The sequence below is a fragment of the Dicentrarchus labrax genome, unplaced genomic scaffold, assembly GCF_905237075.1.
Source record: "Dicentrarchus labrax unplaced genomic scaffold, dlabrax2021, whole genome shotgun sequence".
NCBI lineage: Eukaryota > Metazoa > Chordata > Actinopteri > Moronidae > Dicentrarchus > Dicentrarchus labrax.
In genome coordinates, this window is record NW_026136720.1 from 23,710,297 (window position 1) to 23,735,187 (window position 24,891).

General features: G+C 39.3%; 1 protein-coding gene across 2 annotated transcripts; it reads right to left on the minus strand.

Moving 5' to 3' along the window:
- Positions 1-1,989: 1,989 nt before the first annotated feature.
- On the minus strand, positions 1,990-20,066 carry LOC127352925 (ceramide kinase). Of its 2 annotated transcripts, XM_051381813.1 has the most exons (14): positions 19,710-20,066; positions 16,020-16,058; positions 14,089-14,229; positions 13,620-13,742; positions 13,383-13,508; positions 13,222-13,288; positions 12,943-13,088; positions 11,571-11,645; positions 10,228-10,380; positions 9,089-9,194; positions 8,728-8,801; positions 7,664-7,869; positions 7,029-7,249; positions 1,990-6,926 (listed from the first exon to the last, which is right to left on the minus strand). In XM_051381813.1, exons 1-14 carry the CDS (start codon positions 19,843-19,845, stop codon positions 6,839-6,841), a joined length of 1,701 nt encoding a protein of 566 aa, XP_051237773.1. In that variant the 5' UTR covers positions 19,846-20,066; the 3' UTR covers positions 1,990-6,838. The 2 variants fall into 2 exon arrangements, with proteins under 2 accessions (XP_051237773.1, XP_051237774.1); XM_051381814.1 differs by lacking the exon at positions 16,020-16,058 and having other exon boundaries at positions 19,710-20,065.
- Between the last annotated feature and the right edge of the window lie 4,825 nt (positions 20,067-24,891).

Consider the following 24,891-nt stretch of genomic DNA (forward strand, 5'->3'; position numbering starts at 1 on the left):
CCGACTTTGTTACCTTTGGGTGGCTAAGCTAACCGGCTGTAGTTGGTGGTTTCGTAATTACCATACAGACACAATATTCATCAAGTAAGAAATCTAAATACTTCCTCCATCTCTGCTATGATGTTGGAGTTAGATCTAACAAATTAATAAAAGGGAGTTATTTATTCTTCTCTGCCTAAAGGCTTTGTTTCTGTACTCAGAAAGTATGGTCCAGTACTCAGTACAGTACATGTTTTTTTACATTTAGTTTTACATTTCATAATTTGTGGCACGCTTTGTATAACATATAACATATTTGGATGATTTTCTATTGAAAAGGTGTAACCACAGCCTCTCTAAGACATGGAACATAAAATGTAATGTTGTCAACAGTACAATAAATTCACATACAACTTATAAAATAAATGTGTGTTTATATGCTCTCAAGTGTAAAAGGACATATCAGAGTCCCAAAAGTTACACAGGAAATAAATAACTAAATAAATAGGGCTTAAATAAGCATGATGAATTAAAAATCTAATTTGGTCTAAATTCAAACAATAACAACAAATAAAAAGATCAATGGGATAAGCATTTTCACCCCTCATTTTTTTACTTTATTTGTATTCTTTATATTTGTTATACCAGACCTCATACCTGTTTAAACACCAGTTACCTCTTGGGTAAATAAGGAACTTGGGAAGTCACCATCCACTACTTTGCACCTTAATAAATGGGAGGAATTATAGAGGATTTTAAGACCTGAATGTCTCCCACTGGGTGATTTTAAACTTCTAACTTTTAATCTTTTTGGTGATTTATGTGTTGGTCTTAGACACTGTATGCACTTGTGTTTGTTTTTCTTTCCATTTGCTCTCAATTCTCTCATACATAACCTCTTGGTTATAAACAACTATTTTGTCTACCTCATTTATACCGAGTAGGGTAGGCCAAATAACATCTCCTTCTAAAAGAATCAACAACTCTCTAAACCATTTCCAACAAACACTGAACATTACGACCTTGATGAAAGTTAAAATGTAATTAGAGTGCATTGGTTTTAGTTAGCTGTGCCTAATAAACGTGTGTATATCAAATTAAATCAGAGTTTAGTTTAGTAAAAGTACAGTACAGTACTTTAATACATTTCTGATGATGTATGATTGACAGGTGACCAGTTAAAAGTGACTATGCACACTATCCTCCAAAAGTGGCGCCACCGCAGAATGCTGTGATTCCCATTTCCAATACATGGCCCCACCAATACCTGTGCTGTATTCAGAGCTTATTAAGATATTCACAGCAACGTTAACTGCAACAAACAGCAGGGCTATGATTATGTAGTGATACTGCTGACAACACACACAGTGACTCACACAAAAGGCCATACATGTGCTTCTAGTGAGCTAGTAGCTCCAGGAATCTCCCTGTGTTCCCAGAAGAGACAGCAGAGTCTGAGAGTCTGACTACCAGCTCTACATCCCGTAGACAGAGTGGTGGTATCCCCTGTGAGAATGGAGGATGTTTACTAGCTGTGAAACCTGACAACAGACCTGAGAGGTCAAATAAATGCGTCATTCCCTGCAGTCCAACTGGGACTTCACCAGTGGTGAGTCTGAACCCAGGCGCCCAAACGCTGCAAGGACAGCGAGTTGGCAGCGTCGAGGGAGTGACGCTGACAAGAGGAAGGTCTTTGGGGCAAAATGAGAAGTCTAAACTGAAGTGGATCCTCTGGGAGACGACAGAAGGATATCCTGAAACAAACAAGGAGCGGTGGCAGGAAATGGGAAGGTAAAATCATCAGGGATTTCCTGTTTGATATAAAACTGTAGGGTTGTTTGGAGCATCTTGGAGGACAATGAAGGTGCTGGTCAGGTGATTGAGAGAAACTGCTCCAATAAATGGAAGAAAAGAAAGAATCCCTTAAACAACTTGTCAGCTACTGGAGCCATGTAGCAGAAACACATACAGAGAACTGATGTTAAGAATAAATTCACTGTACACATGGAATAGTTGAATACATTTTTAATTCCTGATAATGAAACAGCTACAGCAGAAGGTAAAGATCAGTTACAGCTCAGATTACAACTAGAGGTCGACTGATTCACTAGCTCAAACTAGTTTCCAGCGTCAGATTAAACTACAGTGTTGAAAATAACAATATTCCCTATTAGCTGGAGAGGTTTAAATTGGGAGAAACTAATGCTTCACAGAGCTAGATGTCTTTTTTGAATTAAAAAAATTAAGAAAGAAATGAAAAATCACTTTGGACATAATGTTTATTTTGAAATTTTAGAGATAACTAATCAGAAAGACAATTAAGACTAATCATTATTTGCAGTACTAGTCCTTAATGCTTCAATACCTAACACGACACTAGAGATGAATTGGTTATATCTTTAATTCTACCTGTTCAGTTACAATCGCGCTTTTAATGACATTTAATGTCAATTATAGTTATATCTGCAATCAGTGGATTCGCTATTGGGAGTTAAATTAATTTGTAAGAAGCCTTTGCATTGACTCTTAACTTGGACATGCAGATCTGTGCTGATCATCACATTCAAACCGTCTTGACAGTGTTGACCATTGAGGGAGAGTTGGGCCGTCCAAAATTGAGGACGCCATCATATAAGCTGTGTGCTACCATCCAGTTTTATATAAGTCTGCTCTGCTGGAGTACGCTCAGTCACCCAGTAGTCCATGATACTAACAGGTTCTCTTCATTAACTGTGTTATTGTCCGGTTAGCAGCATAGCTAGCCTGCTGACATGATGATTAGCTGACATAAACACAAATTCATGCTGCTGACTAATAGTGTTTCGAGATTAGTTAGCATTTTTGTACTTCCTGTTCCCTTGCCTAAAAGTCGGGGGGAGGGTTTGTGGTTTGTGGTTAACACAAGCTTAAGACATAGTCACCTTTTGTTGTATGACACAAAATATGCCAGTAAATTTCCTGTAGGGTAGGCCATGCTAAAATACGTCACGAGTATCACGCTGACTTAGCTTAGCTTGTTAGCTGTGTGTCCCCAACCAGTTTTATGAAAGTCCCGCTGTCACAGTATAAACTGCTCCACAACAGAGACGGTTTATAGACAATTATGAGACTAAACACTAAAGTCGATGGTACAATGTGTGAATTCATTGTCCCATCGCTGAATGCAGAGTTTGTCAACTCTTTGTTGAATAAAATGATGTACAATCCTAAAGCCAGTGTGCCTCTTCTTTTTTTTTCCAGTCTGTACGATTTGTGAACGCGACATTAGCTAGTAGCATGTTAGCAACTGAGCTAGCTATGTGAGCTATTATGGCTGGCTAGGACCAGCATGTTCTTGGCTAAATAGCTTGTTAGCGGTCAGCTCACCAGCTACTGTAGCTGGCCAAGTATTTACTACGTCACAAAGCCTCCAGCGATGTCTATTTCATGAAAACATACAAATGAATTGGCCAGTTTCTGGTTTAATTAATAGTAACAGCTCGCTAAATGTAAATAAATATTTGTAATCCACTTCAGTCATCTGTCATCAGTCGACCTCTGTGTGTGCGCATTTAACACATTTGGTTTGTTACTGTTTGGGGGTTTTACAGCAAACATTCAGACTCTGATTGTACATCAATACAACAGTGACAGATAAATCAACAAGAGACAGACGGCTGAGCTAAAGATCTTCACAGGTCCACTAGGTTCCTACTAACTGAGGTTTGACCTGAGACCCAAGTAGGACCGGGTTCACATTACTGTCAGTCTAATCAGGTCTGTAAGGTCTCAAAGATTTTGGACCTCTGAAGACCTCTAGGCTAAGCTCAAACTGTCACAGACAGACAGACAGCTACATCATTAAACCCCGGCTGGTATTTGGTCAGATTGAGCTCAGAAGAAAGCTGGAAGCTGATGTTTTAGAGCACCGTGAGCGGCTACTGGTTCCCTCCTCGGTCAGTTTGTGTTAACATCAGCAGAGAGGAAACAGGACTGCTGGACAACAAACAAACAGAATCTACACTGTGATAGTCCAGTGATGATACGCAACTTCCTGTCCCGACAGAGCTTCAGGATGGAGACAATCATATTATTTCAAATCTATTTGGAAGCTGCAACGTTATGCTGATTTTGAAATCCTTAGTGCCACACCAGTAGCGAAGCAAAGCTGTACAGTTTGTCCTGAGGATGGTGCTAGATGTAAGGTCAATGGATAATTACAGTCTAAAGGGTTCATCCTCTTGAGATCAGGACATTTTATGATAATTTAAACGGATATGTGGACAGAACTGATGGACATCGCCATCCCAAGGCTTAGTGAATTAAATGCAACTTTGCTATGCATCATATTATTAAAGAATATGGGAAAGTAACATTAATGGTGCTGCTACAGGTAGATTGTATTTTGTGGACACCGAAAAGCAGCTGCTACAGAGACAGTTAACATCAGGCTACGACATGCTCAGAGCCGTCCACTGTGAACTCACCTACAATGATTCAAAAATGAAAAAGACTCTACACTGAACATGCTGGTGGTTGAATATCAACACTGGACATTACAGTGCAGCTTCCGTCACAAAAGATCAAATCAATAATATGAACCTTCCATACAACACAATAAAAGTCCAAACCGAGTTTTGTATCTAGCAAGTTAAATGATCCTTCACAGTGAGATTGATTCATTTATACACAAAAATGTTTCTATCTGTGGTTAAACGTTTAAAAACTGTGTACTTGGAGAGGCCCGTCCATACCCTTTATTGCAGCCATTCCAACCTTTTTGAACTGTGACCTCTAAAAACAAGGCTATGTCTACTTATGAGCCCTTGTCACAGCTTGCATATGTCTAGATTCCAGTCCAGATTGTTTTATTTTAATTATTACGACATAAACTTCTGTGAAGCTATACTTAGACACAGTGGTGCTTTGAGCTCAACGGTAACAATGACAAAACATGCTAATGTTTAGCCATAAGATGTTCACCACCTTAGTTCAGTGTGTTAACATGCTACAGCCGAGGAGGACAGGAATGGTATTTGGTCTTAAACCAAAGTATTGGACCAATTAAAATTAACATTTGACTTGATGGTGGCACTAGATGAAAAGAGGATCATCAGTTATTACAATTTGTCCTGAGGGAAAAGTGGATGTTAATATTAACTTTTATTTCAAATCAATCAAATAGTTGTCCAGACAAACCAGTTTCCTGACCCCCCAGGCTGGGCACCACTGCTTCAGTATTGGTTTTGTCTTTTGTTGTATGTGAATCTTATTTTAATCTTGTATGTAATTTGAAGTTACAGCTATGCCTTCAGCTCATTGAGAAGTCAGAATATCTGCTGTGTAAAACACTGGTGTTAAAGCAGTACTTCTTGTTCTCTCCAGCACTTGATCTGATTTGTATTCTGTGTTTACTCCAGCTGACCTCATTTGCATAACAAGCGGAAATGGAAGATTAAAAACATTCATGTGTGCGCTGCTCAGCTTGCTCAGCCACGACCAGCTTGACTGGCACAAGATTTTCTTCACTAAAATTCAAATGTAAGTTTTTTTCCTAAATTGCTGGGAGTTGAAATATGTAAAAATACAATTTCATAGTTACAATTGAGCTCAGATATTCCTGAGAAATGTGAGAAACATTTATGTTTTAGTTTATTCTAATGGACCTGTTTGAGAAGCATAATGTAACAGAAACCTTCTTGCAGTTGAAGAATTGGGATGCTTCAATAGTGGATAATAAATCTCCTCCCAGCATTGTTTTCTGTACTGAACACGTGCAGCGGATTTACTTTCTACTCATGTGAATGTGAATCCACCCCTGATCCCTAATGATCACATGACTGTAGGAATGGCTGGCAGGTGTCTGGTATCCTTAAAACATGTATTAGATCATTCAAAATCCAAGATAGGTTTTGATTATTCAAAATAATTACAACTATTTAAAAAGTGCAAATAAGCTATAATTTATGTAACAATCTCCAATCTACTTATAAGCTGAATAAATACAAAAACTCTCAGTGTGTTCTTATCTGCACCAGGACTACAGTTGAGAGTCCAAGATAATAGAGAACAGCTGACCTCTCCAGTCTACTAAGAAAACATCTGGACTCTGTGGAAACAGAAGTCTGTAACAGGTAAGAATGTAGCCGGTTTAAGTCCAGCCTTTGTTGCACGTCATACCCCTGTCTCTCCTCCTGTCTGCCTCTGCCTCTTCTGTCTAATAAAATCCCCCACAAGACCAAAACAAATCCAATCTCAGGCACCTACAAGACCGAGACACAACAAGTCTACTCTATAGTTTATAGGTAGTGACACATGCGGCAGCGTTTAGGACAACAGTCCATCCTGCGTTTTCCACCTACAGCAGCTTTTTACACATTTTGTTACTGTAACAGGCAACATTTGTAACCTCAAGGTAACATCATGGAGTCATGGTCTCTGGATTATGGGGGAAAATATTATCAAACGGCACTTTCAGAACTGTTCAATATTAAAAATAAATCAGGTGCCAGACACCTGGCAACCATTCATCTGTTCGCATCAAAACAACAACAACCTCAACAAATGTGAGGGTGAAGCTTTACTCTCTGGGTCAATATTTTCCTGATTATATCCTAATAGTTTCCAAAGAATAGATTTGAAGTTATTCAGGGCATTTTAGGAAAACTACACATCACATCCTGTCTGTGAGGAAACAATTTCTTGGTTTCTCTCCGTACTGCTGATCTTTGTAGAGTAAAAGCACAACTCATTGCTGAGTCAGTAAATCCTGTCGAGTGAACGATGTGTCCCATGACGGCAGCAGCAGAAGTGATGTAGGCAGAGGCTGAAGACACAGTGACAACTCCAGTGTCTGACAGGTAATAATGGGGGCGTGGGTCTATATTGCACAGGGGTTGGTGAGATCCTCGAACACCGTTGGTTCTTCGATCCCTCGTGCAAAGAGCTTGATCAACTGGCAGTGCACTCTGGGAAAAACAAAGAGAAGATTTTAAAAAAAGAAAATAATGACCAAAAAAACGGAAATATTTGACAATTCAAAGCAAGAAACTCCCACAGGGTCACCTTACCGGACGTCGATGGCCGTGTGGGTCAGGATCTCGCCGTCGCAGTTCCAGCTGCTGTAGGCGGGGGCACAGCCGCAAGCCGGATGGTCTCGGCATATCTGGCTGAAGATCTGGCGTTTGCCATTCTCTCGCAGGTCCAGCTCCAGGTCTGAGTCGCTCTGGCAGTAACGTGGTGTGAAGCGGAAACGCCGCACCCGGTGGACCTCAACGAAGGTCAGGTCAAACTGGTGGAGACAGAACGAGGGAAGGGAGGGAAAGCAGGTGTTGTTCGGGATCTGAATCAAATCAGTTTTTAATTTGATTTGATTTCAATTTAAAAGGTTTCATTGGTTTTATTGTGAATAATGTGCTAGATCATCTGTTTCTATCATTTAAATGACATTTCGTATTATATTCAAAAACTATGCAATGAACCCGAACAGTGAACTGCAAGAAGTTTGTGTAAAACAAGTGATTTGAATGAATTTTGAGCAGATTATTTCCTGTTTAGGGAACTTTCATACAATTCTTTGTCTGTAATATGTATTTTAGTCAATAGTCAATAGTCAATTTCCTTTACATTTAGATTTCTTTACAGAAGTGAACCAGATGCTGAGAACCAGATTGGGAACCACTGAACTAGATTATGGATTTATTACCTGGTCATCTTTGCTGGTGTGTCGGAGGAGGTGTCTGAGGAAGTCGAAGCGGGAACATTTTCGGACCAGGATGAGGTCGGTGGTGCCGTCGGCCAGGTGAGCAGCAGGTGAGAGGCCTTTGGGGCTGCGAGGACAAGCACAGCTCATACTGGCAGCGTTTATAGCCAAGAACTTCCCTCGGATTGTCCTCCACTCGCCATCACTCTCTAGAACCAAAAAGACAGATTTGACCTTTCTTGCTGTTGCTGCTGCCAAAACTTCATCACTCCATGTTGGCTTTTATTGAGGAAAATGTTATTTATACAATATTCAGGGTTTCAGGAGTACAGCCACAGTCAACAATGAATAAATTCAGTAACTTCTAAAATAAAATCAGATACCAGTCAAGAAGTCCATTTTAATATAATAACAACATACTGAATAACTTGAGGTAAGTTGAGGTTGAAAGTTTGTTCTTGACCTGGGAAATGTGATCTAAACCTCCAGAACAGCTACTTAATTGAACTTGAAGTGAGACTGTTGAGTCAATTATAGTTTCCAAGGTCAAGAATGAACTTGGAGTCTTAATTTGCAAGCCAACATGGATGAGAAGTACTGAAAGTATATTTAATTTTTGAAAGTCTGCAATTCTGTGACAACTGGTCTAAGTCTCTACTGACGAAGATAATGTGATATGACTGAAATCTCCAGAGCAGCCATTAAATGGACTGGCATTGACGTTAACAAGGTATTATATTCAAAGTAGTTCTTTTCATGTCCACGATGGTAATTTTAACTTCATGTGACCATCTTGTGGTGTGCCCCAGGGTTCCATTCATGGACAACTTTTATTTCCAAATATAGTATATACAGTATATAGTAAAGTATAATCTGTGTATTCTGAGATACAACAAGAATCAATGTTTTGGAGTTTTTTGGTAGGTGTATTTCTATCACTTTGAACAGTTTTCCCCTGCTTCTAGTCTTTGTGACCGATTGCTTTTCAGTAAAAATGTTCATCTAGTCCCAAAACACTGATTTTCTTTTTCACTGTGGTCCTACAGATGAGGATTTGTTGGACTCACCGCTGTCTTCATCCATTGTGTAATTCTCAGCTCTCTTTGAAAGTAGCTGCCCGTTGTGCTGACAAACCACACAGCTGGAAATTTAGAGATACACCAATGTGATTTCAAAAAAGGCATAAATCAACAATGAGATTAAGCAACAAACTGTTTTAGTTGCTAAACTGTTAGATCACTTGAACCAAATCAATTCTTTTTTCTCTGTTAAACTAAACTTAACTCAAACAGAATTCAACTTTTGCAACTTATCTGACCTGGACAGAGTTGGATACTAAATTAAAGAGTAATTTTTTGTCTTTTTTTGTTATTTTGATTAAAACAGTTAGTTTACAGATAGTTTACATTTATGTAGCATCTCACTTACCCAGATCGACACTTGGCAGCGTCACGTGGCGTTCCTACGATGCCTCTGGCCGGCAGGTAGGACACTGTTCCTTCATAGTAATGATGAGTCAGGAACATCTTCACACCTGCAAAAGTCGGCGCATCAACATGAAAGTAAATGAATGTGGCGGACCAATGTTTACTCTCATCCTCAGTCTGTTTATATATATGAGAAATACCTCACCTGTTAATCGCACCTTTTAATGTTCTAATATTCTTTAACATTAATTTCTGCTGTCTTTCATTAGTTGTATTGCTGTACAGTGCGTCCTGCACTGTGTTTTTATTTTTTAGATTCAGGATGAACCAGGAGAATAAAACTAATAAACTTATAATGCTTTTTATTTTACTTTTGTATCCTTTTTTGCAATCAGGTCTGATTCTTCAATCAGTGCTGCTCAATTTTCTGGACATATCAAACTATAAATGAATGATTATGACTCATGGTATGGGTGAGATAATGCACTTCAAGGTGTCCGTAATCAGGAATTAATGGACGGCGTGGAGGCCAGAACTGTCCAATGTGCAGCAGAAGCCCTCATACAAGTGCATGTTTAGAGCTTATTTTCTGAAAAAACACTAGATGGCAGCACGAGAGCAGGGGAAAGTAATGTGCGTCAATGGATTTTCAATAGATTTGGTGACGAACACCTTGTCAGCCATTATCCCTTTCATATAATAAAGTAACAGGCCTACATCAATCAATCTCTTCTAATAATTTTGCTAGAAATGCTTAATTATTGTCATTTCCAACTCTATAATAAAGCATCATTACTATTCATTACTATAGAAACCTCATCAGAATTTGTTACTTATTACACTGATATAGTTTTAAAGCTTCAGGTTTTTCTAAAAAATTTATTTATTTTTGACTTAAAAAAAAACCTACACATTGATGGAGTCTGGTGTTTCTGCCTCAGTGCTTCTGTTTGTATCGGTACTTGTATCCATGACTCTTTTGTTTTTCTGATGATGGAAAAGTTGTTGAGCTGTTTTCTGTGTTTAGTCTACAGGAAGTTCCAGTCACTAATAAACAACAGCAGCAGGTTCAATTCCCATCATTGTAACTAACATTACAGATTTCCAGTGAAAACTTCTCAACACATGTTGTATTCCAACCTGAGAGGTCGTATCTGGCTGGTCCCATCCATCTCTTCCTCTCACTGTCAGTTAGCACATCGCCATAGAAACCGTATCCAAGTAGGGAAACAGAGTATCGCAGGAAGGTGTTGTTGTGGTGAACCGAGCACACATCCATCGGCTGCGAGTCTCCTGAACACACACATAAACAGACCCGATCAACATACAAATCATTTTATGTTAGACTCAAATCTTTTTAGGAGAAACAATCAGGAAACTAGAAACTGCAACTATGTATAACGGAGATCTATTAGGGAAGCTCAGAGCATTGCTAAATAAGGCTCAAACAAGTGGTCCGTTTGTACATTTGGCCATGCGCAGAGGCCCTCCTACAGTGCATCATGTGCACTTTCAGAGCCTGTTTCCTGAAAGAACACTACATGGCAGCACAAGACCAAGGAAAGTAAAGTAATGTGCATCAATGCAGTTTCAATACATCATCTTTCAATACCTCCTTTATTAGAGGACAAACAATATGGCTAAAAAAATCATTGGGTTTGTAAAGCAAAAAATGTCCATTAATGTGTAACTTTAGCAAGATTGATTATAGTGCCCCATTATAATAGACATGGGCAATTTTATTTTTAGTAGAGGAGGAGCTTCTTTATCATGTGACCTTCATTAGTTTTTATTTTCTTTTTTTTTTTTTTTTTAGTTTTGATAATTTTAGATTTTAATTACATGTGTCTCCAGTGTATAAAACAATCTGTCTGGTTAAATAATTCATCTAGTTTTTCATTATAGGTAGGGTTGTGAATGAGTTTTGTCTTTTACAAAGATTTGGCTACACAAGTCTCATGTTTTAGCCAACCTTTTAATGCTGTTCTGTGTCATCTGTGGTTTCTCTTTGTCCACACAGAGAAAGTAAAAGTGTGTGTCCTGCTCATAGTTCACTTATAAGTGAGCCTAGTGGGCTGCTGCAGCGCTGTCAGCTGAAGAGTCAATTACAGTGGATGGCAGTAGAGGAGGTTGTACCACCACCTGGTTCAAATTGGTTTAACTGACTTCACTGACAGTCAGCACCGCGGCAGAGGGCGTCAGAGGGCGTCAGAGCAGCCACTGCACTGCTGTCTGGCGTCACGCTGTCCTCTGTTAACTATCACTCTTCTCTGCATCATTATGGTGAGTTTCATGGTTTGAGGCGACTTTGAGACTCTTTGTTTGTAAAGTTTACAGCCTGTCATGCTGTCTCTCTGTGTATGATGACGCAGCTAAAAAAGTGGGTTCTTCTTGACTGATGACTAAAAATCTAATGTTTGGGGGCAGCAGTAGTTATAGATGTAGATGTATAGATGTATGTATAGTGAGGCCATGTGACTGACCCACGATGATGTGCAGTGCAGAGGTCACTGGGTCGTTGGTGCCCACAGTGGCAAAGCAGATACAATCTGTTGAACCTGAAAAACACAAATTGTGCATTAGAAGAAACAATGTCAACCTTTTCATGTCTAGTTCTCACTGATGCCTACATCATGTTTGACAGTGTAGAAAGTTGCACTGAGGTGAAGAGCAAGACTGAAGCTACTGACAATAACTAACTTTCTGATTATTTACATCATTGCCTATTTGAATACAAAGTTTTAGAATTTCGTGTTTTACAACAACACTGCTGCACAAACACAAATACACACCTGCACCAATCACAGCAGCCATTAATTAGGTGAGGTGCTTTTCCTCCACTGCTGCAGAGAAATTGTATGTCTCCCTGATGACTGTGTACGTGTGTGTGTGTGTGTGTGTGTGTGTGTGTGTGTGTGTGTGTGTGTGTGTGTGTGTGTGTATATTTATAGTACTTAAACAGAAACAGAAAAACAAAAAGGACACAAACAAAAAGAACAAACTGAAAAACGAGGCCACAGTCAGTACCTGCATTTACACCCTGTAACAGAGAACCCTGCTTTATGGTTGGCTGTCAGCTGTGTCTATTAAAATCACAACATTGTTCCCCTCAAACAGTAATTACCCTCTAGAATCCGTCTATTCATTAGTGACTACACTGAGCACTGTTTTATGAATAGTAACACAACTTTATTTATATGTCATGTAGAGACAAGCTGAGACAACCAGTTGAAAGTGCCAATGTGGGGATTTCACACAGTATCTCGTTAATAAATCTACCTTTAATGAAACTGACACAAAAGTGAGTTGGAATAGAATCATTTCACATATAAACAGATTGTAGTTTTTCTGGTGTATTTGAGTGTATAAATAGTGAAAGTATGTTGTTCACAACCTTTAACTGTTCTATAATAATAGTTTGAGTGATTATTAATAAAGATTTGTATTGTTTTTATAAGCGCCTGTGTCATTTATCATGTATTTTGAAGTTTTACACTTCCTTAAAGTCACAAAATGATAAGTCACACTTATAGCTGAGTTTGTGCTTAAAATGAGTGAACCATGAATGTGGGTAAAAGGTGTTAAACAAAGACAAAAACGAATGCATAGAAAAATTAACCTGGACCCCAGAGCGTTAAACTAGAGCGTAGCCATAGCAACAGGACTGATGCTGCTTTGCTTCTCTGAAGGATCCCTAGAGCCTCCTCAAGGACCACTACAACCTCCTCAGGGTCCTATTTAACCTCTACAGAGGACCATAGGCAACACTGCCAACATTTGAATCAACCAAATCATCCAAAAATCCAACAGTAAAAGTAGTTTTGACATAGCAGGAGTCACAGCAGTGTTTCCCACCTGCAGGTATGATTCCAATGTGAAGGGAGCTGGGAAGGAGAGTTTGATCTGGACAGTTTGGATCTACGCTGCCATCGATCTGTGTCCTCCAGATCAGCCCATGGATGATCTCACTGAACATGCCGTCCCCTCCGACACACACCACCCTGAGGGGGTCAAATGTTAACAGAAACTTAAAAGTCTGTTACAGGGTACAGCGACCTTTTTATTTATTTATTCATTTATTTATTCATTTTACAAAAACAAAGTCTGTGATGTAATTACAGTAAAGCTGCTCACCCATCAAACTTCTTCAGCTCCGCCTCCGTTCTCAGGTGATCCCTAGCATAATTGGCGTACTCCGTCACTATGACGACAAACACAAAGACACAGCGTCCTTCAGATGTATAATCCCTGATACAGGAAGCCCAAGAACAGGAAGTGAGTGATGCAGAACGTACCGATGACATGCGTGGAGACACCTGCCTGGGCAAACAGCGGTGCGACCTTTTGCTCGTAGATGTGTTTGCCCTGACGCTTCCCGCCATACGGATTGATGTAGACCAGCAGGTGTTTGGGTCTGCTGGCTGTAGAAAACAACAACATTACTGACAGTCTCTGGCAACAGTCACATGTGTGTTGGTCAGTGTGTGTTGGTCAGTGTGTGTTGGTCAGTGTGTGTTGGTGTGGATTCGTACTGATAGAGGCGAGCTGCTCTCTGATGCTGCTGACCCAGCGCTGATACAGCGCCTCCTCTGGACACGTGAATGTGACCTCAGCACACCGCCAGCGGTGCTGCCGACACCTCTCCACATACAATACTGAAACACAACAGACACACACAAAACCTATCACTTAATAAATAATAAATTAATGATTTATAAATTGTTCTGATTTTTTCACCTGTGAGCCAATAGAATGCTTTTATTGTGAAAGAACTACAGAGACAGATTTAGTCACCAGTTATTTCTCATGCTGCCTCATTCAGGTACTTACTATCAATCCACAGAGTGAACGTACAGCTGTGTTTACAGCTCAGTGTCAAGGTGTTTACCTTGCTTCCAGATATGTTTCCAAATGTTTTCCATAAGTGTGTTTTTAAGTATGTTTCCACGTGTGTGTACAGATGTGTTTCTAGATGTTTTTACTGTTTCCAGGTGTGTTTACCTGTGAAGGCCTGCCTGCAGTCCTTCCCTTCTCTCTCTTTGATCTTTTTCCAGCTGCCATCGTCTCTCTGTCTGCTGCTGTTCTCCTCCTCTTCCTCTCTCACAGAGATGATCTCTGACACTGACACACTGTGACATACACCTAATACACACAGACACACAGACAGACACACAGTTTGTTAGATGTACATTAGATATTTCAGAGCCTCTCTGCAGCACGTGAACGCACCATCAGACATCTGGTTGAGGTTGTGACTCAAATAAAACCACATATTCACTGTGATGCAGCAGGCTTAATATGATATTTAAAGAAATTGAGTTTCCTGGAAAAGAAGAAATCCAGAACCAAACGAGAACAACAAGAAAGAGATCAGAGTGAGTTGAGTAGGAGTTTTTGGTTTTGAATGACTAAACCGTTACAAAGAACTGAAGTGAAACCAGAAAAAAAATGAAACCTCATCTAAAATCACGCTGACATCTGTAATAACTGTACGGCTCTGATTCACTCACTCACACACAGATGCAAGGCGTCTTGCTCAAGGACACTTGACATGAGCCAGGGATCAACCCACAACCTCATTTTACCCTGATCCCTAAATATCATAAAACTGCATGTGTATCACTTGCTTTAATGCTTCTTCTTTTTCTCTTCAAACATCATCATTATTTATAGAACATTGAAACCAGGACGGTCAAGGGAAAAATAGATGATATAAAAGACATTTGACAGGAGATCAGTAGATTTACTTTATTCATCGCTTTAAACCAAAGTTCATCAGCTGCAGATTCATCAGCTCTCAGAGGACAATACAAACCGTCCACTGCATGACATCACAAACCAGTACAGGTCATGTGACAGAGTCGCCTGAAACCTGAACAGATATGAGAGCCATGGAAGAGGTCACAGGACCACATATAACAACAGTGGGCCACCTGGCTTTTGAAGCTGCTGTCTGAGCTCTACTTATCCTCTACTTATAAAGGAAGGAAGATATTCTGACTGGACAGTTATTTTAACTTTTACTGTTTTATCCTGTGATTCAATTTTATACAAAACAGTTTGTTAGTTTGTTTTGAGTTTCTGCATGTCAATGTTTTACGCTGGACTCAATCTGTGTGTTTTTGTCTTGGAAAATTGTCATAAAGCAACCTGATAATACCAAACCAACTACAACCTGTAGCTTTCTGACTGCCTGCTTGAGACAGCAGAAAAAGGATCATTTGTGTGCTGGAACTATGCTATGCTAGGTGAACTACATCCTGACTCCAGCTATGGGCTAAACACTGAGAGATTGCTCTTTATTTGAATATCTTACTCTCACAAAAAAAAGAAAAAGAAAATATATGTCTTGAACCATTCCCTTTTAAAGAACACGTGATTAAACAGGGTGTTTCTGGAAGCAGCAGCAGCAGTCATTTACAAACTGAACAAATTGCAGCAGCTCAGATCAGAGTTACTGAAACTATTCAGCCAAACTACACATCAAACACTGAACCAGGAGCAGCGAGGAGGACAGCATGTTTCTGCTTGATGTTGATGGAAAACTGCACTAAAACTGACACTATCTACTACTGAAAACACGAGTTTTATTCCAAAATGTGATTTTTTTTCCTGAACCTTTAGTGAAATCAATCAATGAAATAAAAATTAATGGTAGTAGTTTGACAGTAGTCTAGTGGACTCGTAGTCCACTTTGATTTTTAAGGTTTTAAGAATCCTGATGAAAATCAAGATTGGAAGTAATTTATTTTATTTTAAAAATGAATTTGCATCATTTTGGAACATAACTACAGGTTCAGTCTGGGAACACACAGAGTTTATAGCTCAGCCATCAAACACAGAAACATGTTCTAACAGCAGCACCACAATCACGAAACCTGTAGTCAGCAGGTGGAGGTGGCCCACTGCATTGTGGGAGCAAAAACTCCTACCTGAGTCTGGTCGACGAGGGAACGAAGGAACACAAAACCCTGCAGGAGAACCACACAGTTACCAAATGCTCCACAGAGCAGGGTTCATCCAGGAGAGTGTTAGAGCAGGTGTGAAACCCTTTAACCATCCCAAACACTGGCTCTGTGTTTTCCTACAGAGAGTCAACTGTGGTGGACCACTACAGTATAAAGTCCCAACACTATCAAGAGGCAGTGATACGTTATCAGACAAGTACAAATAATACAGTTAGTAAAAAGAAAAAAACCTTCAATGAGTTTATAAAATAAATGTAATTTTCCTATCTCCATGTTACCTTGCAGATGTTTAGCAGCTTTTCACTAACACCCCACTGGGCTGTGAGCTGCTCTTTCCAAAGTGGCCCCACTGGATATTAAAGTATCACATTACACAGACTGGCTTTCCTCCCCACAGACAACAATTATGAAAAGGAGCTGCTGTAAAAGGGTGAATCGTCCAACATGATTTTGTATGATCAGAATTTGATCCAGTCAGTCCAATAATATTTGGAAAGTCTAGAAGAAGAAGAAGAAGAAGAAGAAGAAGAAGAAGAAGAAGAAGAAGAAGAAGAAGAATTACTATCATATGCGTCAGGAGCCAACAGGAAGCCGAGGACGCACAAGCTCTCAATGGGCTGGGCAGCAGTGAGTATGCTCTGTGGGCCTAAAACAACATGTTGTTGTGAAAAGAGCAGCAGCAGACAGAAAGTCAGACATTAAAGATTCACACCTGAAACACAGACACACACTGCTACCTGACTCAGGTTTACACACTCAGCTGGCATTTCTGCTGTCACCATGACAACAGAAACACAAAGCCACGTAAGTGATAAACAGCTGGATTGTGATCAGCTGAAACACTGAATCAGAAGAGACAGAAAGGAGCTTCAACCTGCCAACACAGACAGCATGAGGTGACTGACAGCTTTGGATACAAATGAAACTCTCTGGTTAATTAAAGATAAACAACTGTGTGAGAGAATATGAAATAAAACTAAAAGAAACAAGCCTGTGAACTCGGGTTTCAGTTCCTCTTTAGTCCCCTAAAGAACGAAGGACAGTGACAGAAGAGATCTATGGCTTTAGGCCGTCAGCAGCTGTGGGAACCGGACTGTCAATATGTGCACGTCTTTGGCAATGTGCAGTAGGGTGGCTTTAGGGTATGTGTGGCTAAACACAAAACGTTGGTTAAAGGGACATAAAATATATTTTTGTGAATATAAATTGGTTTTGTGTAAGGTTGGATGATGATGGATGCTATTTTTTTGGTTTACTCTTATTTACTTTAGTGTGAACCATTTTCCATGATAATATCCTTTTTCCTCTTTAATTATTTTGTGAGGACATAGTTCTGTGATTTCTATTATAAACATATCCTGGTATATTTCTGGTACAAACATAACCAGTGAAACCATAAAGGTTGGGGAAGCACAGAAAGCACTGCATAAAATGCATAAAAACCAAAACAGTAAGCATCTCAACATTAGACTTAGAAATTGAAACCTATAAAAAAAACTATATTAAATTCATGATTCTGTGATGTTTTTTGGGGATCTGTACCAAATCTCTTTTCTTAAATCTCAAATAACAAGATTTGCAGGCCTGTACATCTCTGCTGCATTACAGTACTTCATTATAATTGCAGCTTGTGATTCACTTGATTGATTTGCACATTGCGATATTTTGATAATATTCCTATTAATTGTGCAGCCATAGTTCTAATACGTATTATGTTCACCAGCAGAAACATTCAGCAGTGTAAATGAGGTCACTTTCTGATTCTGGATCAGTTTAGGATCAGATCAGTTGCAGCAGCCTGCAGGCAGTCAGCCGGTCACACCCTGTAGCAGCCTCAGCCTGATCTGAAACTATCCTTCTGCTTTGAATATTCAAATAGTCTGATTCCTGAACACAGCTCACCTGTCTGACTGAGGAGACAACCAGATTTAAAGGGAGGGTCTCCTGATGAAGACACACATGTGCTCTACAAGTAGATTATTATTATTATTATTATTATTATGGAGCCATTCAATATCTTACAAAATGCTCTCAACACTCATCTTTTATCACAAGCTCCCGCTACAGATGAATGGACTGATCCATCTCGTGCTGAGCTATTTACCTGTGAAACCTTTATACTGTTGCATAGCTGAAACAACTGCTGTCACTAATTTGTTTCTTGTGCAAAAGAAAAAAGAAATCTCTTTGAATACTTGGAGTATTTTATGTCCATATATAGTGTTAATACAACTATTTCAGAATATCTGGTTTTGACTTTGAAGTTTTTGCCATGTCTTGTCTTGTTATATCTTGTTTTTGTAAAGCTGCAGTAAGTACCTTGTATAAAAATCTATTTATTTGCTTAAACTTTCACTATATCCTGACAGTGGAACATGAGGCAATCTGTGGAAGAAATCAGCTTCCTCTGGCTCGTTCTAGTGCTCCTAATGGCATTTACAAGGATCCCCCGGGCCTGAACGGAAACAACCAATCAAAGCCAAGAAAGATAGCTAATTGTTGAGTCATTTTCTTATTTGCAGGGCGTCAAACACAGAAGCTTTGGGCCCCTGGGAATGAGCCTCAACCATCAACTATCTACAAGCGTATCTTCTTTGGCTCTGATTGGTTCTTTTCATTCAGACCCGATGGATTCTTGTGAATACCATTAGGAGCACAAGGAGGAGCCACAGGAAGCTGATTGTTTCACAGATTATCTGTCTCATGTCAGGATATAGTGAAAGTTTAAGAAAATATGATAAAAAGTTATTTTTTTAAGAGTTACTTACTGCAGCTATAAGTTCTGTGTTTACTATGTTGCAGTTTGCCCAATATTGTTTGTTTTTACATTCTACTACTAATTATTGTTCACTTTAATTCAAGAGATCACAATGACATTAAAATGTGTTCATGTACTCCTGACAGTAGAATAACCCACTATACACACACACACACACACACACACACACACACACACACACAAAGGCCCTGTCAAGAAAATAAAAAAAATACAATGAAACCCCAGAACCACGTGATCCTATACACATTTGATGCTGAATCTTTGTTATGGAGGCTCGAGGTAACAGTAACCTCCTAAAACCCCTGGCAGAACCAGAGTCACTGATACTCTCCTCATCGATTCACCACAAAGTATATGATCAATCAAAGAGGGAGAGAGAGGGTGCAGACACATGCTGATTGAAGAAGTCGTCACATCCTTTAAGTAAAAATAGCAATACTTTAATGTTAAAATACTCCTCTTTGTAAAATTAACAGAACAATCTCCTCTGTTTCTCCCCATGTGCCTGTGTTTAAAATACAGCAGAAAATATATGAGGTTTGGTGTACATTGTTCCTCCCCCTGCCTGCAGCCTCACGGTGACCTCCACATATTGTGTGTCAGGCTTGTTGTTGAGTGTTATGTAACCGGATATATCGTGCCTCACTTATTACTACAGCCTGGACTACACGCTGTTCTGTAACGTTACATGGATGTGTTTCTTAGCTACAGGTCCAAACACTGTCTGAGTGTCCAACACGTCCTCTCTGTGTCTCCTTTATGTCCTTTGTTTATCACACAGGATGTCGCGGTGCGTTTAAGGCCGACAGACACACTGACACAGAGACAGACAGGGAGGTAAAGAGACACAGACAGATATTTTACGCGGGTCTTACTGGGTCTAAATGGGTGGTACACCGGGCTGGAAATTCGTCTTTTCCAGGTGAGCAGGGACCGGCTCAGGCTCACATCGTACGCGGTGTTTCTGACGCGGAGCTCGGACAGCAGCAGCAGCCTGCCCGGCCTCTCCATCTGTGTCTCTCCGTCCTGCTCCGTCCTTCAGCAGGCTGAGGAGGCAGCGACAGTCCTGGGACGGTTACCTCCACCCGGGCATACTCTCTCTGTTTGTCCTGAGAGGCTCCAAACCCAGAAAACGACCTCCCGACAGCAGCGGTGTCCGTCAACGCGTCCGAGTAGCGGATTCCAGATCTGGATGTTTTTTTTCTGACAGATAGCGGTTTCTAACCGGAAGTTGGAGGAGTTGCGTTCAAGTGCTGCCAGAAAACTCAGACTTTTCTAAATTTCTTAATTGATCTATTTGGGGATTGTGCAGTTATTCAAAACCTTTGCTGTGATATTAATAACTTTATTAACTTTTGATTTGTGATTTTTAAAAATATTTGTTATTATTAATACGTCAAGTACAAGTACAAACCTATAACACTGGTTGCCATTGCTTGAAATCAATTTTTTCATAATGGACCCCAACCTGTCTTGAAAACCTTACATAGCCTCTATAAACACAAAGGTGTCCAAAAGTATCAAACAAAGCAAAGAATCAATACACGCTAACTGCCAGATTGATTCAGTATGGTATTTTTTTCTTTTCCACCAAATATTTTATGTTCCTCTACTCTTCACCGTTTCTTAGTTTGTGTTTTTGCAAAAAGCATCATAATTCCAACATTTTACACAGCACATGAAAGCATCAAATATTACGTCTGTCGTCATCACGTCATCCCGTCCTCTGATCCTGAGCTGGACGAAGCACAAAGCTCCCCTCTGCTGGAAACCTCTTTCTGCTTCTGCGGTTACTGTACACATTTAAGATTTTTGCATAAAAAACACTCACCGAGTTTATAAAATATGATTATTATTATTATTAACTTAAACCACCCATCAGTATATACAAGTGCACTTTAGTCGATTGACAGAAATTTAATTGGCAGCTATTTTGATATTTGTTATAGGCCTAAAAGTTATTTTTCATAGTTCCATTTTAAAACATTTCAAAACAAGGATTTGCTACTTTGCCTTTTGATTACTTTCATTTATTTTATTTATAGGTTTGTACTGTTGGTTGACCAAATCAAGCATTGTCAAAGTGTCACTTAAGGCACTGGTAGTTGTTGACAGCATTTCTCACTATTTTCAGATTTTTTAAAAATCAATAATCAATTGATTAATTATGAAAGTAATAATCAGATTTACCCAAGTAAAATTAGCTCAACCTCAATTTACTACAATGGTAAAATCTTGCTTTTACACAAATGGATTAGTCATAATAATCTTATGAGAACATAGTATAACAGTCCCATTGGGCATCTAACTGCTGAGTACTTTTAATACTTTTACATACTTTTACGTTTATTTCAGTCACATTTGTCTGCTGTTAGTAGTTAAAGTATCCGAGTACTACACCACTGATAATAACAATGGAAATTCCGAACATAAAAAGGTCCAAGACAACTCAGGAAGTCTCTGTTATATACAGCTGAAAGCTCCAGAGCAAGTGAGTAAGTGGACCTTGAGTGGAGATTGTTTGGTCACCTGTTCAGATCAGCTGTCTCTCTTCTTCACTGTTTCTGGATGTGTTTGTGTTTCCTGTCAGGAGGTGATAAATATTGACAGCAGCAGCTGTTCGGCTCTGTTTAAAGCTCTAATCTGCAGATCACAAGTGGACATCTGGAGGACGTTTGGGGGATTTGGAGACACTCAAACAAAACCATGAAGGGTAGACTGACTGTGAGAGGGAATTCTGACATCTGAAGAGAAACTCATCTGTTCTGCTGTCACATAAATATTCCTTGTTTTTCACAACAATAGACTGAGAGGACAATGGATTTTAAGGTTCTTTTATTGCACAACATTGACCAGCACTAGCTGATATCTCTGATCTCCTCAGTCCCTAATCTGTGCAGACTCCTCAGATCTTTGGATCAGTTCCCAGTCAAAGTGATTTTTTTTCCATTTCATCACCTGGACTATGAAACAGTTCACCTTCACTGTCGGGTCCTCACTATCTAACATCACCAGTGGTGGAAGTAGTACTCCGATTCTTTATTTAAGTAAAAGTACCAATACAACAATCTAAAAATACTGCACTACAATACAAACAAAGCTTGTTGTGATGTGAGCATCAACTGACATCAACCCACTGACAATCCAGTTTACTCTGACAGGATGTTTCAATGATAGGAAAGATAGCTGCAGGTTTTCTAGCGCTTCACTTCAGTTTAATTTTAAGCAAGGGCAGCAGGGGGAGCTGCTGCTGCACACGCTGATCTCAGCATCTGGAGTTTGTTTGTTTCAGATTTTATTAATTCTTTGATATGATGGGTTTAATTTGAACCAACACAATTTCAAGCAGTGTTTTAACCTTCAGCTGAATCTGAACTGAACAACTAATGAAATCACATTGATTTTCAATATTTGATTTAAATGCAAATCCGTTGAAAACGTCTTTGTTGTGGCTGTTTTACTGCAATCCAAAATCCACTTGTTCACTCGTGTTACATTTAATGAATGTGTGTTCCAAGAGGCAGAGAAAGCATTGAATTAAGGTTTATATTAGGCCATAGAATCCCAGTTTCAGCATAAAACTGCGCTTGATATTTTTATTTTAAATCTGCTGTTGATGATCAGTGTGTTGTCAGCAGCAGATTATTAGAACTGGATTTTTGTCTGAATGAGATTAATTTAACTTCACTCTCAGGAGACTCTGTGTCTTCGCATTAAAAGAAATATGATTTTCTGTCTTCAGTAAGACAAACAAAACTCTTGACCCTCAGCCTGTTTGGCTGTCTGTCATTGCCCTGATTAAACTCAATCTCTGAGGGATGTTGAAGATGATCAGGTTTCTTTCAGCTCTGAAAAGGAACATGTGTCGGCCTGTGAAGAAGATGAGGTGGAAGTGATGGTGACTGACTTTTATTCTGGTGGACTGTTTGAAGGCTAGAAGCCAGAGAGTAGGTCAGAAACTCAGAGCTTGTGGACCTTCCAGTGAAACAGGAGATATCTATTCATATATTTACTTCAAACATGCCGGTAGGGGACCTTTAAGAAATTACAACTGTTACAGTTTCAAACCGGAAAACTTTAAAACCCATTTGTCCATAGGTCCACAGTCATTCTCTAAAGTTATAGACTGATTAATTGGGCTGATTATCTGGCATTTTGAGATAATCTTTGTTTTGATATCAGCATTATATATCGGCCATGGGTCGACACTGCTCTCTAGAGAAGTTTCAAATTTTATGCTGATCCATGTGGTGATGGTGAAGACATGAATTAGTGATGAAGATTCTTCCAAAAGAGTCTTCTTATACAATAATGTACCCACATTGGACACAAAAACCACCAAGTGTATGTTTGCCTCAGAGTAATAAAACATTTGCTGGTGAAGAAACATTTCTTTGAATAATCAGAAACATACATTTGTTTTTTGTTTTATAAGGTCATTTATAATTAATATAATAAATTAATAAAGAAAAGAAAATCAACAGAAAAGTTCAACACTAAGTTTTAATTGAAAAGTGTTGAAGACTTTTATTGTGAAGTCATTGGTGTCTGACCTTGTGACCTCTCAGTTTCAGGTCACACAGCCAGCAGTTGTCCTCTCCTCCCCCGAGAGATGGTGAGCAGAGATAGATGAGTGCGACAGGAAGCTTCTCTCTGGCCCGTGATGGATGCTGCTGCCTCAGACGCTCTGGCCGTGGCTAGGAAACAAGGCGGTTCAATGGTGAGGAGGAGGAGGGTGTAGGTCAGGGTTATATATAGAAAATAGATGATGAGCCCTTTGCCCCATCCTCTCTGTGATGCATTATGGCAGTCTCTCCAGCTGCGTCCACTCAGGTGATGTCATCTAAAATGGACGATGGGCAGAGTGGCAGCGCAGCTGTCCCAGCGCAGCACCAAGACTCCACCGACTGACCCAGTCCATAAACTCTGCTCACCAGCGGAGAAGAGCGGGATCAGAGACTAGACAGGTCAAGCCTCAGTTTTTAGTAATTCACAGAACAGTTTCAGTGTGAGAGAAGTTAAGAGGCAGTTCAGAGGACTCCTGACTCACAATCAGTAATGTGCTGCAGGTAATTTGCATTTTCAAACCGTCATATATTTTGATGCTGCCAAGTTCATAATGAGTCAGCTCATGAACAAATTAAAACAATCCAATAACACCAGAGATGATGACTCTCCACTACTGGGACATTAGGAAAGGTTTGCAGCACTGTTGAAGTTGGAATATCAACTATATAACTATAAAGTATCGGTCAGAGTTATTTATAAAACAAAAATGCACTCTTCAGACCCCTGTTTGGTTCACAGGATATTAAATATACGATGACAAAAAAAAAAAAATGTAAAAGAAAAAAGAAAAAATTGCTGGGTAACTGGGTGCTATATGTAAAATTCTCTCTCATGGTATTAACATTGTATTTTAAAATGTCTTTATGAGTAAATTACCAACAATTGGTTTACAAAATGTGATATACATACATGGACATTATCCCTTGATTTATATTAATGTGAAAATTCAGAAATGACTATCATGCCATTTGGTCAATTTACAATCCCTTAATCCATATCCAGATTTGATTTGTAGACAAACAGAACAAGAATAACGTTAAGGGGAAAATCTTCCACACCGTAATATTATAATTTGATAATTAAGTGCTCAGGAAATTAAGGTTTCATTAAGGGGTTTAGTTTTTGCCTTTTGGGAACCCTTTGTTTAGGCCATCTTAAAAAAAAAAAAAAAGGTCCAGTGTGTATCATTTAGGACCACAATTTGGTTGTTACATTACAGTGAGCTGTTTTTATCTAAAGAGGGAGTGGGTCATCTTCCATGGAGGCTGCTATGTTGAACCGCTGAGTTTCTGCCCAGAACAGACAAACCAAAGACTGTCTCTAGAAGAGAAGGGAGGGAAATTTTAAACTGATAATTTATGATTTGTCAGATATTTCAGATGTATAAATTAAAAGGGAAAGTCATGCGTTTCTTACAGTATTTGTTAAGAACTATGCAAAAATCCAGTGATTTTAGGGTTTTAGTTATTTCAAATTCCTGGCCAGATT

Bases quoted from the DNA above. Each gene is read 5' to 3' on its own strand.
- LOC127352925 (XM_051381813.1), bottom strand. From the start codon at position 19,845: ATGGAGAGGCCGGGCAGGCTGCTGCTGCTGTCCGAGCTCCGCGTCAGA. The intron at 13,509-13,619 runs GTACGAATCCAC...TGTTTTCTACAG, and splicing joins AGAGCAGCTCGCCTCTATCA to CCAGCAGACCCAAACACCTG. The intron at 10,381-11,570 runs GTCAGTCACATG...GTGTGTGTTCAG, and splicing joins TGCACTGCACATCATCGTGG to GAGACTCGCAGCCGATGGAT.